Below are 14,445 nucleotides of genomic sequence, written 5' to 3'. Positions count from 1 at the left end.
ATAAGAAACGTGTGAATCAAAGTGGCCTTCTCACATCTTCTAGCTCCTTGGCTTGCAAATTGCACTAATTCAGACTTCTTTATACTTGCTATAATGGATGTACATTCATGCTACATTCATGTTAGGGAGTCTGATGTATGCATCACTTTTGAATTTGGCCCATAGATTATAAATTACTTTTCCATTAGGTTGCATTTTTACATTATTTGCATCCCAGTTTCATAATCTTGTATCTGCAGTTAAGCATTAATGTCCAAATTCAATGCTAATATAAAGCAGATGAAACTACACTGAGGTCAATAGAAAGTCTTCTGTTTACACCAGTGATGAATTTGTCTCTAAGGACCTGATCCTATATTCCTTGCCTGTTGAAGACACCCAGGGACTTAAATGAGAGTTTTTGGATGCATATGTAATATGGGATCAAATTCTTCATAGGTTTCCTTTTCTCTGTATAGCCGATACAGCTGGACCCAACCATAAGTATTCTAAATTAAATGATCTAATATTGTATTTCATATTTGATATGTACTCTTTTCAAGCTAACTAATTTTAGTCAAGACTTACAATCCACAGCTTTTTCATGATATTATTGAAATAAGGCTCACGTAATTCTTAAACATTGTCACCCAATATTTGTTCTTTCTTTCTCCATATGTTCCTTGTACCCATGATTAAATGTATAATCTACATATATGGAATTGTGTCATTCATCTTTATATTTCTTTATTTTGCTCTGTCTTTGTTGTGTCTGTCTCTAACAGGCTCATCTCATCTCTGTACCTCCCTCATCTCCTACCCTTTGGGTTCTGTAAGCTCCTTGAAGGTTTGAGAGGTAGTATAAAAATGTATCCTGCTTGGGTTTCAGGTCAATTAACATGTACATCCATGTCTTCATCTCAGTTTCCTTCTAGCATGCAACTTTTTGCTATAGGCTAATAATATTTAAGGCCTTTGGCAGAAGCTGTGATAATTTTATAAGAGAATCCTACATGATGATGGTCATTATTTGTAACTAAGATGGAATATTTGAGACTAGAAACCATTTATTTTTAAACACATTTTCTTATATCAGTTGAGAAAGTGGCAAACCACATCATTTTGGTTAGAGTTGCATGAGTATGCATGGAGTTATGTTTAAGGTTCAGGTCTAATATACAAAAATGCATAATCTGACTTCCTCTGCTTCTTCTCATAAGAAGTATTTTCAAATGGCACCAAATCCTACTCTCAGTCGTGCAGGTACAATGAGAGTGGCATTTGTTCTTTACAAATACAGTAGCTAAAAACTGAATTTTGTATTATATTTGAACTTTACAATACTCTGACCAAAAATCTGACCCTAATCTACTTTATATATTGTTACTATTTATCCCTTTGCTTCCTAGTCTCCTTAGATGTGAGTCCATTTAAGATTTGAAAATTGGTGACTAGTAAGAAGTCACAGTTAAAAGTCCACAAGGCCCAGTACTGGGCTCCAAAAACATTGAATCATTACTGAATGGAAAGGAATACTATAGCTTTTTGTATGCTTTTATAAATATTCAGGGTTTATGAAGCTCCATGTTTGATTTGCCTTGATTTCTTTTAGTTGTACCTTGTTCTTTTGTGCTTATTGTGGTTACTGTGCTTACTGTGGTTGTTTTTGTTTGTCTTTTGATAAAAACAAGGTTTCTTGGATAAATATTGAGTACTGAAGGTATCCTGAATGCAATAACTTTTGGGTTGAAATTTTGGAAGGCCATAGTATATTGTAGCTTAAATTCTCTTTCTGGAACTCTGATTTTTACTTGGTGTAATTAGTAGGTTTTCTCAAAATACTGAATTCTTTTAATATAGGCATCTATAAATGCAATATAAAAATGGACCCCATTTTAATTCCTTTGATATATAAATGGTTTGGTTTTGCATGAAAGAATCTATTTCTTTTGAGTTATTGTTATTTCCTAAAATTGAGCATGCGTATCTACTATACATACTTTTAAAGTCTTGGGAATTTTCCTTTATCTTAAAAGCAAATCATTTTCTACATAAAACCATGAAGCGTATTTAATTGGTTTTGGTGTTGACATTTTAATTAGATAGCCCCTAAAACCTATTTAAACATGAGTGTGTCTGTTGAAATGTTTAAGTTCCTCTGTGTGTGTGTGTGCGCGTGCATGCTGAGTGTTTCAGTTAGATAGCATGTTGCAGTTGATTGGCAGGTACATGCTTTAGAAAATCAGCAATTCTCTTTGATGACTTCTCAAACAGAAGACTATAACTATTGGAATGCTTGATGCATACTGACAGTAGAATAAATCCAGGCGTTGATATCATCATTAGATTTTTAAGTGTTCTCTCTATACTTCAGTGCTGTTAAAGAATGAAATTCTGGTCATCTTCCCTCCTCTCCACCTCACCCCCACCTCCACACACAAAACAAGTAAAAGTGTTTGACTTGACAGAGATATACAGGTGTTCCTGGAGATGAGCAGTGGAATCATCTTCTTCAACTTGAAGACAGGACATAGAGCAACTGCATGAATGTGGCTGTTACTGTGGCTAATGGGCTGTACTTGTGGCTTGTCTGTGATCCTACTGCCTAGGTCCCCACCATTCCCATTGATCCAATCACAATATTGCCAGCCCCAGGCATTCAAAAATAATGAGTCAGACCCCACCAGAATTAAGCACATTGCATTCTATTTATTTGCTGTCTGCTTTTTGAGCCTGTAGGATCCACTTGGTTTGCATTTTCAGATTTTATCCTTGGCTCACTGTTTTACTTAAATGAAGGCTGTACCATACATGGAAAATAAAAAATAAAGTCTTGTGTTGGCATGCAAAAAGAACAAAAGCCATTCACAAACTCCACATACTGACTAGGGCCTGTTGTGTTTCCTGTAGTGTACATTTCTGTTCCCACAGGGAGTTATTAGACACAATTGTTAAAGCAAGTGTTTAGACCATTAAAAATTACATCACATTAGCTGGTTAGAGGCTCCCAAGCTGTCTACACTTTGAGTTGGGGGTGTGATTCCCATCTTGAGAATTCATACTCACTCTAGCTTTTCTAGAATCTTAGAAATAGAGGGCTGGACGGGACCTCAAGAAGTTACCAAATCCAGCTCCCTGTGCTTTGGCAGGGCCAAGCAGACATAGATCATCCCAAGCAAGTGTTTGTCCAAACTGTTTTTAGAAACCCCCAATATTGGGGATTCCACAACATCGCTATTCCATAGCATAACTACCCTTATAGGTAAAGTTTTTCCTAATATCTAACCTAAATCTTCCTAGCTGCAGTTTAAGCCTATTACTTCTTGTCCTACTTTCAGTGGAGATGGAGAACAACTGATCACCCCCATCTTTAAAACAGCCCTTAACTTATTTGAGACTATCCCTCATGTGTCTTTTTTTCTCAATGCTAAATATGACCAGTTTTTCTAATCTTTCCTTATAGGTCAGGTTTTCTAAATCTTTTATCGTATTTGTTGCTTCCCTCTGGACACTCCAATTTGTCCACATCGTTCTAAAGTGTGGTGCCCAGAACTGGACACAGTGCTCCAGCTGAGGCCTAACCAGTGCCATGTAGAGCGGGACAATTACCTCCCATGTTTTATATGAGATACTATTATTAATACAACCTAGAATGAAATTAGCCTTTTTTGAAGCTGCATCACATCGTTGACTCTTTCAATCTGTGATCCACTATAACCCCCAGATCCTTTTCAGAAATACTTCCACCTAGCCAATTATTCCCTATTTTGTAGGTGTACATTGGATTTTTTCTTCCTAAGTGTAGTACTTTGCACTTGTTTTTATTGAATTTCATCTTGTTGAATTCAGGCCAATTCTCCAATTTGTAAAGGTCATTTTGCATTCTAATGTTGTCTTCCTAAGTACTTGGAACCCCACGCAGTTTGGTGTCATCTGTAAATTTTATAAGCTTTCTCTCCACTTTGTTAGCCAAGTCATTAATGAAAATATTGAATAGTACTGGAGTCAGGACTGGTCCCTGTGGAATACCACTAGATGCACCCTCCTAGTTTGACAGGGAACCACTGAATAACTAGTCTTTGAATACAGACTTTCAACCAGTTGTGCACCCACCTTTTAGTAAATTAATCTAGACCACATTTCTTTAGTTTACTCATGAGAAAGTCATGGGACAGTGTCAGTGTCAAAAACCTCACAAAAATCAAGATATAAAACATTTACTGCTTCGCCCTATCTACTAGGCTTGTAACCAACTGAATTTCCTTGTTTGACAGGGCTATTCCTTATTACTCTATTATCCTCCAGGCACTTACAAATTGATTGTTTAATAATTTGTTCCAGTATCCATACAGCTATCAAAGTTAGGTAGACCAGTCTACAATTCCCTAAGCCCTCTTTGTTTCCCTTTTTAAAATTAGATATGATGTTTGCCATTTTCATGGAGAAAGAGAGTTAGAGTGTAGCTGTGGCAGCACAAGTGGTGGGATGGACTAGCTGTCCTGAGTACATGCCTAAGGTCTTGGATGGGTACAAACCCGGGGCAGGTAGTCACTCCAACAGCTTGCGCTGCCTCAGCAACATTCTATTTTTAGCACACGAGCTCACCAAAAGCTATAGCAGGTATTTTTCCTTGAGCTGAGAATCACACCTCCAGCTCAATGGGTAGGTATACACTTGTGTGAAGTTTGAGTCTGCACTATAGCCAGAATTTAATTAAAGAATTGCATTTCAGCTTTCACTTTATGGAATAACAATACAGATGTAAATACTAAGTTATGAAAAAAAACTTTAGCTTCTGTCTCTCTGTCTCTCTCTCCCTCTAGCATACAAAATGTGTATGCTAATATCTGTAATTATTCATGTTTCCTATTTGCCTAGAAAAATAAAGAATGAACATTCAGTCCATTTCACATAATCCCAAAAGCATTCTTCCCTGAATTTGAGGATATTATAGATCTTAAATTACAAATCTAAATTTTACTTTCTCTTGCACCTTTATGATCCCAACCAAATCATGGGGGTTGCATGGGTATAACTGAGTGCAGAATCTGGTCCAGACATTTTGCAACATATCACTCTTCTGTATTACATATGCTTACTAGTTGTGAAATTCTTCCCTGAGTAATGTAGACCACTGGAGATTTTTGTATTGCATTTATTCTTCATGAAGTCTATTAACTCATGTGCATACAAAGCCCAACTCTATTTAAGGGTACCTTTAGCACTTAGCAAAGAGCTTAAGTGTGACGTAAGTGGTGCAAAGGCTTTCTGCTGGGCCTATCCACAGGGGTGTATATCACGTTAATAGAATGCAAAAAAAAAAAAAATGCAGTACAGAGTCACCAGAATGTTTTACATTACATTATTGAAATCACCAGACTGGTGCAGAAATTGTATTCACATACTGTGGTTCTATAATCCAAAGAAGTTGAACACTATTGTCTAGGAGGGTTATTGTCCAAAATGATTCTAGTATATTGCTACATATCGAAATCCAATTTTTAAAGCATGAAAACATAGTAATATGCAGTAATATATAGTATGAAGGGTATGAAGTTGGGGTTTTTTTGAATTACAGTTATAATTTTGAGACTGGCAAATTGAATAGCAGCTAATTAACAGTTTGCCCATTCATAACTGAATATTTATAACTAGTAGTGGAAGAACCGTTTGGAAAAATTGTAGAGATTCCCCTGAAATATTTGTATAGATTAGAATTCTCTTAAAATCCCTTGTTTTATGGGGAAATTTTCAGATTACAATAATCCATTAATCTTCATCACATGAAAGTAAAATTAAATGGCTCAGAATTGTAACCTTCTTGCTTAAGTGCATCTGCTAGAGCACTCGCTCTTTTTGTCCCTCTCTGTCTGGAATAGAGTTGATCAAATATCAGAATTTTCATCTCATCATAAATGTCAATATTTTCAACCTTTGTTTTGGCAACATGGACATTCTCCTGTGGAAAACTTTGATTTTGTGGAAGTCACATTTTCTGTCCAGTAATTGTTGCAGCAGAAAATCCCTGTCAGCTCTGCACTGGAACACTCATTGATTGTGGAAGAAAGCTGGACATTTATGCATTGTCCAGGGTTAAGGTATTTCTATAGTCAGGGCCGGCTCCAGGGTTTTTGCCGCCCCAAGTGGCAAGTGGGGAGGAAAAAAAAAAAAAAAGGCCGTGATTGGCGGCAGCTCCACCATGCCGCTTTCTTCTTCGATGGCAATTCGGCGGCAGGTCCTTCCCTCTGAGAGGGACCGAGGGACCCACCGCCAAATTGCTGTCCAAGAGCCCGACGTGCCTCCCCTTCCCCTTGGCTGCCCCAAGCATCTGCTTGCTCAGCTGGTGCCTGGAACTGGCCCTATCTTTAGTTCCCCACAGGACTTGATCCTGCAAGTTGCTTAACTTTTTCTGATGGCAGCTGAGCATATTTAGGGGCAGATTTAGGCACCTAAAGATTCAGTGGGGATTTTCAAAAGTGCCTAAAAAAGGTTAGCTGCTTAGCTCTGGAGTACCTAAATATGTGCAACTGTACGCACCTAAATACCTTTGAAAAACTGGTAGAACCTTGCAGGTTTGGGCCCTTTATTTCTTGAGATTCTCCTGATTTTTATTTCAGTGTCTCACCATTACTAGACATCTTATTTGCTGCTAGGCTTTCAGCTGTCAGATCTTCTTTTATGCACCCATTAGATACCCAGAGTTTTCTTTCTGTGGCTAGGTTCCCCAATTTTCTCCCTTTCTGACATGCCACTTCCCACCCAGTCAGTTCAACATTTTTCACCCAAGGTATTTATGTGTGTCTCTTCCCTCCCCTCCAAGTCCTTTAAATGTTACAGATTGATTTGAGATAGGATTTATTCTAATTCTCACAATCAAACCAAAGGAATGAAATGAACTGTTCTTTCCCTTCCCATTCCCTCCCTTTTCTTCCAAAGGGAGCTGAGTGTCCCCATTAATTAAAATATATTTTAAATATATGAATGGATATTTTTCTCCCTTACATGCCCTTCTTCAGTTACCTAATACTCCCTTTGCACCTTCAGTGGCAAAATCCGACTATTTTGCTGCAGTGCTGTTATTCACACTTAGTCAGGCTTCCCCTACAAGAATATTAGTTTCCTGTAGGCTTATTGCTTATTTGTTTGTTTGTTTTGGAGACCTGTAAAATAACTTTTAAGTAATAATGTTTGTCCTTCTTCTTAAATGGCTAAAAATACTCGACTCAGTTGAAATGAATAGATAACTGACTATAACTAGAAAAGCAAAGGACGATATTCAAATGAGAAGATGGAAAATACTGCAAGTCACACCAGGCTGAGAACCGCACATCAGTACTCATTGCGCTGGTCTACATGAGGCTGTAAGAGCCACATTTCCACAAGACCATTGTGCTATACGCACACTAGTCTAAGGTCTTAATCCTGTAAACATATACTCCCATGTATAACTTCATCCATGAGCAATCCCATTGGCTTCACTAGCACTACTAATGTGAATAAACTCATGCATGTGTTTGTTTGCATGATTATGGCTAATGTTTGAACACTTCCTCCTGTCCTGAGCAATTCTAATTTTAATAAATATTTTGTATTTCTTGCTCCCTGGATTTTAATGGAAATTTCTTCATTTAAAAGTTTTGTTTTCCATTTCAATATCTTAGTTAACAATTTATACTTTTTTTTGAACAACTTAAATTTCAATACATTTATTTTTCATAGCGGTACTTTATTCTAGCTTTGATTGTCATGCTAGTTAATGCCCATTTACACACATGAGGAAATTTATGTACATGGGGAGTCCCCTTTGATTCACTACTCACATGGGCAAGTTTTTAGCACTGAGACCTAAAGTTGGCAGTTCCTCACATTGCTTAGGAAATTACCTTGGTAGATGTGGGACTGTTTTGTAATAAGGATTTTTTTAATGGAGTAACAATTCTGAACAGAACTTATACACTGTGAATGACACAAAAATCTGTCCTCACAATATTCAACAGTAGGTTTAAATTTTTCTAAAATGGATTCTCTCATCTCTAACTGCAGCTATTGAATGTTATGTCTGTTGAGAATTTGTCTGTTGTTCTAAATAAGTCTTTAATTTCACTTCCATGCTTACATTCTCATACACATGCAGAATGAAACATATGTGATACTCTAATTTAATTCTAACACTTGTTTCATAGAATGCTTCTGTAGTAATGTAAATAATTGTTAGTATTCTGTAATAACGGTATTTTTTTTTAGCAGGTCAGATTGTTTCCCCACAGTCTGCTCCCGCCTGCATTGAAAATAAAAATGACGTGAGCAGAGAAAACAGCACTGTTGACTTTAGCAAGGTAAGCATTTATTGACTGTGAAAAGAGCCTTCTGACTGGCAAGTAGAAATTTTAAATAAAAAGAGTGGTTTGTGTTAATCAGAAAAAGCTCAAAAGATGTTTCACTTCAATATTATACATTATCACGTCAGTGCCACAAAATACATATGTTGCACCTACAATAAAGAAGGTTTTTAAATGTTTCCAATAAAACATTGTTAAAATATTGCTAACAGGCAATCACATTCCAGGAGCTTAGACACACTTTTCATTGCATAACACTGTAGGGAGGCAACAAGATTGTAGGAAGAGGTCTCAGAAATGAGTAAAGGGCTGACTAAGTAGGAAAGTAATTCAGATTGCTTATCATTCAGACTTAGCATGTATTCTCTTGTGGGAATAATGTATATATTAAAATGTGCTTTTTGTAACCTGCTTTTGTGGATTCTGTGTGTCTGAAGAATAATTTGCTTTTGGTGAACATCTATAACTTCATAACATTGTGTTACGCCAAAATATTTCAATGCACTTTACAAGGTTGTATAGTAGTTCAGTAGTACGGTTTTTAATGACAAACTAATAATAGAAAGCAAGGAAACACAAGCTAGTCTTCAGTGTTGGTATAAAAAATGTTCCTCATTTTTGAAGAAGGTGCTGCATGCCTAAAACAAACTTTCATATTAGGTACAGGCATGAGATAGGCATGCCAGCAACAGATGACTTCAACTGGTGCTTGGGTGAATAAGGGTATGTCTACACTACGGGATTATTCCGATTTTACATAAACAGGTTTTGGAAAACAGATTGTATAAAGTCGAGTGCACGTGGCCACACTAAGCATATTAATTCGGTGGTGTGCGTCCATGTACCGAGGCTAGCGTCGATTTCTGGAGCGTTGCACTGTGGGTAGCTATCCCATAGTTCCCGCAGTCTCCCCCCACCCATTGGAATTCTGGGTTGAGATCCCAATGCATGGTGGTGCAAAAACAGTGTCGCGGGTGATTCTGGGTAAATGTCGTCACTCAATCCTTCCTCCGTGAAAGCAACGGCAGACAATCATTTTGCACCCTTTTTCCCCTGGATTGCCCTGGCAGATGCCATAGCATAGCAACCATGGAGCCTGTTTTGCCTTTTGTCACTGTCACCGTATGTGTACTGAATGCTGCTGACAGAGGTGGTACTGCAGTGCTACACAGCAGCATTCATTTGCCTTTGCAAGGTAGCAGAGATGGTTACCCTCCCTATTGCACCGTCTGCCATTGTAAATTGGCGATGAGATGACGGTTATCAATCATTTTGTACCGTTTGCAATTGGAAATGGGTGATGATGGTTATCAATCATTTTGTACCATCTGCTGCTATCATGGGTGCCCCTGGCTGGCCTCGCTGAGGTCAGCCGGGGGCGCATGGACAAAAATGGGAATGATTCCCTGAGTCATTCCCTTCTTTATGTTTTGTCTAAAAATAGAGTCAGTCCTGCCTAGAATATGGGGCAAGTCTACTAAAGAGCCAGAGAGCACAGCTGCTCTGGGTCAGAGCCCCAGAGATCCAGCGGAAATGATGAGCTGCATGCCATTCTAGAGGGTGCCCCTGCAACAACCTCACTCATTGCATCCCTCCTCCCACAATCCTCCTGGGCTACCGTTGCAATGTCCCCCCATATGTGTGATGATGTAATAAAGAATGCAGGAATAAGAAACTCCTGACTTTTTAGCAAGATAAAATGAGGGGGAAGCAGCCTCCAGCTGCTATGATAGTCCAGGCAGGACATTAAAGGGTGGTGGGGAGAGGAGCGCAGCCTCCCGCTGCTATGATAGTCCAGGGAGTACAGAATCTTTTCTTTTGACATGAAAGGGGATGGGAGCTGATGGAGCTCAGGCTCCAGCTGCTATGATGAGGATGGTTACCAAGCATTTTGTACCGTCTGCCAGGAATGACAGGGAGTCATTCACATTTTTATCCAGGCGCCCTTGGTCAACCTCACTGAGGCCAGCCAGGAGCACTCATGGGATGATGATGGTTTTCCACCATTTTGTACCATCTGCCATCAGGAAAGGAAGGGGAGGGGATGCTGCTGTTCAGCGCCGCAGCACCGTGTCTACCAGCAGCATGCAGTAGACATATGGTGACATTGAAAAATGGCAAGAAATGATTTTTTTCACTTTTCTTTCATGGGGGTGGGGAGGGGAGGTAAATTGACGAGATATACCCTGAACCACCCCGGACAATGTTTTTGACCCTTCAGGCATTGGGAGCTCAGCCAAGAATGCAAATGCTTTTTGGAGACTGCAGGGACTGTGGGATAGCTGGAGTCCTCAGTTCCCCCTCCCTCCCTCCATGAGCATCCATTTGATTCTTTGGCTTTCCATTACGCTTGTCACGCAGCACTGTACTGAGTCGCTGCTGTGGCCTCTGTCTATCATAGCCTGGAGATTTTTTCAAATGCTTTGTCATTTCGTCTTCTGTAATGGAGCTCTGATAGAACAGATTTGTCTCCCCATACAGCGATCAAATCCAGTATCTCCCATATGGTCCATGCTGGAGCTTTTTTTGGATTTGAGACTGCATGGCCATCCGTGCTGATCAGAGCTCCACGCTGGGCAAACAGGAAATGAAATTCAGAAGTTCGCGGGGCTTTTCCTATCTGGCCAGTGCATCCGAGTTCAGATCGCTTTCCAAAGCGGTCACAATGGTGCACTGTGGGATCCCGCCCATTTGCGGCCACACTAACCCTAATTCAACAAGGCAATACTGATTTCAGCGCTACTCCTCTCATCGGGGAGGAGTACAGAAATTGGTTTAAAGAGCCCTTTATATTGATATAAAGGGCCTCGTTGTTGTGTGGACGGGTGCAGGGTTAAATCAGTTTAACGCTGCTAAATTTGGTCTAAACGCGTAGTGTAGACCAGGCCTAAGAGTTGAGCAAATCAGGAAAGGTTATTAGAACCAAAATTCTAAAGGGATTTATACAGTTAGTGAAGAATGGCAATTTGAATCCGTTGTGGAATCTGACTGCCAGTCAGTATAATTGAGCCAGCACTAACTAGAGTTATGTGCTCACTCCATCTGGTGCCAGACAGAATCCTAGCAGCAGCAGTTTGTACCAGCTGAAGTCTGTCAGCTTTGCATGCAGGGACTAGGAGACCATTAAAAAGGGCAGTACAGTTGTCTATGTGGGAAGAAACAAAGATGTGAAAAGGACCTTTGCATACGAAGAGAGAGAGATGGGACAGAACTCTGGCTGTATTTCTACACTGGTTATAAGCAGATTTAACTGCAGCAGAGACATGTAATTCAAATTGGAGGCCAGTATTAATCCTTTAAATACATAAATATATGTATCAGTAAACAAATGTATTCCATTCTAGAGTACAACATTTTTATTCAATGTTGGTTTTAAAAGTGTTAATTGGTGCAAACTAATATTCATATTTTTTTTGGTGAATGTTCTGTGTATTGAAATGTAACATCTATTGAAAAGGGTAACAATAAAAATAGATTTGTCTAATTAAAATTTTAAAAGAACAGCAGTGAGACCAATAGCAACCTGGAGAACACTACACCACTTCATGTAATGCTTTTCTCACAGTTCTCCACAGCCATTTTGAAATTTGAATGCCAGAACCTCCTGAACTCATAGTTGTGGGTCTTTAACTCCACATCTTTCAAAATCAGACTCTGTTTTCTAGATATGTTTTCATGCTGAAGGAAAATGGAGACAGCAGATTTTGAAACTTCATTCACCAGTTTTACACTGATGTGATATCACTGACTTCACCGGAACTATTCTGGATTCTCACTGGCGTGAGCAGTGGTACTGGAACAAGAGGTGCTGGGGGTGCTGCCACACCCTCTGGCTTGAAGTAGTAATAACAAACACCATGGTTTCCACCATCAGCATGCCTACTATAAAAATTGTTCCTGCACCCCCTGAGTGTAAGAGGAGAACAAGTTCCCATCTTTCTAGATAACCTTAAGAACCCTCAATAAGTTAAACACCAGTAGTTGTTTCATGAAGTAGTAAATGAGACAGCTTTTATTTACATGAATAAAATGGCTTCATGGAATTTTAACTAGAAGACTTTTTGCTAGCTGTCTTTTATATAGTTTAGTTTATCCTCTTAAGCCTGTATATTTAGGGGTACAATCTCCCATGATAAGTCCCAGTATAGTAATTTCTGACAGCAGTAATTGGATAACATGCTTAGACAGAGGGGAAAGTAATGTTATGCAGAGCACACAAAGGGCTTGTCTGCATGGTGTGGCAAAGTGCACTAGAGGGGTGTGATTTCTAAAGTGCACTGGAATGCTGCATGCAGACTGCCCTCCAAAAGGTTCCTACTTCACAATAATGTAGTCTCATTTCAAAGAGGACTATATTAATGCAAACGTAGGTACTTTTAGAGTGTGCCCACAAGGTCTATATGGAGCATGATGCATTAGCGTGCTCGGCAAATTGCACCCCTCTAGTGCACTTTGCTAGCGCCATGTAGACAATATTTTTCAAGTACTTCTCCTGAGTATTGTAATTTCTTACTCTAATTTGTTCCACATATTCATTTCATTTTATCTTCTACAAAAAGCACCTTTGACACATCACTTACACTCTGTCCACTAATCCAGCTCCCCAAGGGATGCTTCTGACATTCCAAACTTCTGAGCCATTTGCCTCCTCGATCTGGATACCAATCCATATACAGCACAAAGACTGAATTGGTGGTATTGGTAGAGTATATCTTCCTGTTGATGGATAAAGATCAGAAGCCAGATTCAACACTGCAATCTGCCCTTTGAATGCTGCTCAAATGCATCAGACCTCTGGCTTAGAGATGGTTGACTTTAAGGGGTTTATCCTGGCCCCCATCCTAGCCCCTGGTGTCAGAGTGGGCTGCGAATGACTGAAGCTCACTGCACTTTTTCTTCTCTGCTTCTGATTTACACTACAGGATGGGCTGTTCCCCAGGGAAGTGTTAAAGAGACTACACCTTTGCCCCCCTCACTTACAACATACCTGTTCTCAGCACAGAAAAAGAGCATTTTTTAATCAAAGCCAGAGTCCATGCTGATACTGTAAGATCTTTCAAAATACATGTGATGCCATTGATCATGAGATATGATTGATTCAGCTTTGAACTATAACAGGATTGGGTGGGATTCAGTTCTGATATTCCTTCATTGCTGAGCATTCCCAGAAGATGATGTTGAATAGTTGCTCTTCATCTCCACAGGCAGTCTCATGTGGAGTTCTGTAGAGTTCCATCTTCTCTCCCCTTCTGTCCAGTGCGTATGGAGCTGTTAGGAGAGTTAATGAGGAGGAATGGGCTGTGGTACCTTCATATACTGATGAATCCCAGTTTTATTTCTAACCTAATCCAACCAGTCCTATTAAATAACTTTTCCAGTGTCTCACTGAGATTGGGGCATGAATGAAGGCTAGTTGGCTGAAGCTCTTTCTCGACAAAAGTGAGGTGAGACTGGTAGGTTGGAGGAAGCAACTGGAAGGTATAATGTAGATCCTCTCTCCCCTCAGTGGTGGGTGTGTGCTGTCTGTGAGACTTCACAGTCTAGAAGTATTCTTGGAACCCCAGCTCTTCAACGATAATATAGCAGCAGTTTATAGGAAATCCTTTTTTCATTTTCATTTGGCCAGGAGAGTATGACCTTCTTCTTTCACATGTGAAACTTGCCACCATCAACGATGCCTTTCTCACCTCAGATGCATGCTATACGGGACAACACCTAAGATCCAGTCACAAACCAAAGTTAATGAGGAAAGCAGCAGTCCACCTGCTCTGTGGAGTTTCTTACCCTGAGCACATGACACTAATGCTCCATGATCTGTCTCGGCTACCTAGCTGTCTCTTGATTAAGTTTAAAGTGTTGATTTTAACCTATAAAGCCATTGGGATCTGCATACTTGAGCGAGTGCCTCTCTCCTCATGTAATATTACCAAACTACAGGCAATAGAGGAGCTCCAACTGGAATCGCCTCAGTATAAACTGTTTACCATGAAGGGCTTCCAGTCTTAGATCTTTTGGTCTGAAATAGCCTAAATATGGCACACTGAAGGGCTCCTCTACTACTCAGATTTTGGGGTACAATAAGGGGTTATTGTTTGGGATTTTGATTTCATCTCTAGTTAGTTATTTT

The 14,445-nt window shown here is 39.5% G+C and overlaps 1 protein-coding gene across 6 annotated transcripts in view; it reads left to right on the top strand.

The window, feature by feature from the left end:
- Positions 1-14,445, top strand: part of SLC4A10 (solute carrier family 4 member 10) — a 331,078-nt gene that overhangs the window by 258,826 nt on the left and 57,807 nt on the right. For 5 of the 6 annotated variants that reach the window (XM_050969205.1, XM_050969204.1, XM_050969201.1 and 2 more), the window contains one exon: positions 8,224-8,315. In XM_050969205.1, coding sequence (XP_050825162.1) covers positions 8,224-8,315 — 92 coding nt within the window. The remainder of the gene's footprint in view (positions 1-8,223; positions 8,316-14,445) is intronic. The other variant, XM_050969203.1, reaches the window with a different exon arrangement.

This window comes from Gopherus flavomarginatus, chromosome 10, assembly GCF_025201925.1.
Source record: "Gopherus flavomarginatus isolate rGopFla2 chromosome 10, rGopFla2.mat.asm, whole genome shotgun sequence".
NCBI classification, from domain to species: domain Eukaryota; kingdom Metazoa; phylum Chordata; order Testudines; family Testudinidae; genus Gopherus; species Gopherus flavomarginatus.
Note: the sequence above shows the minus strand (reverse complement) of the source record. Positions and strands in the feature narration are given on the sequence as shown.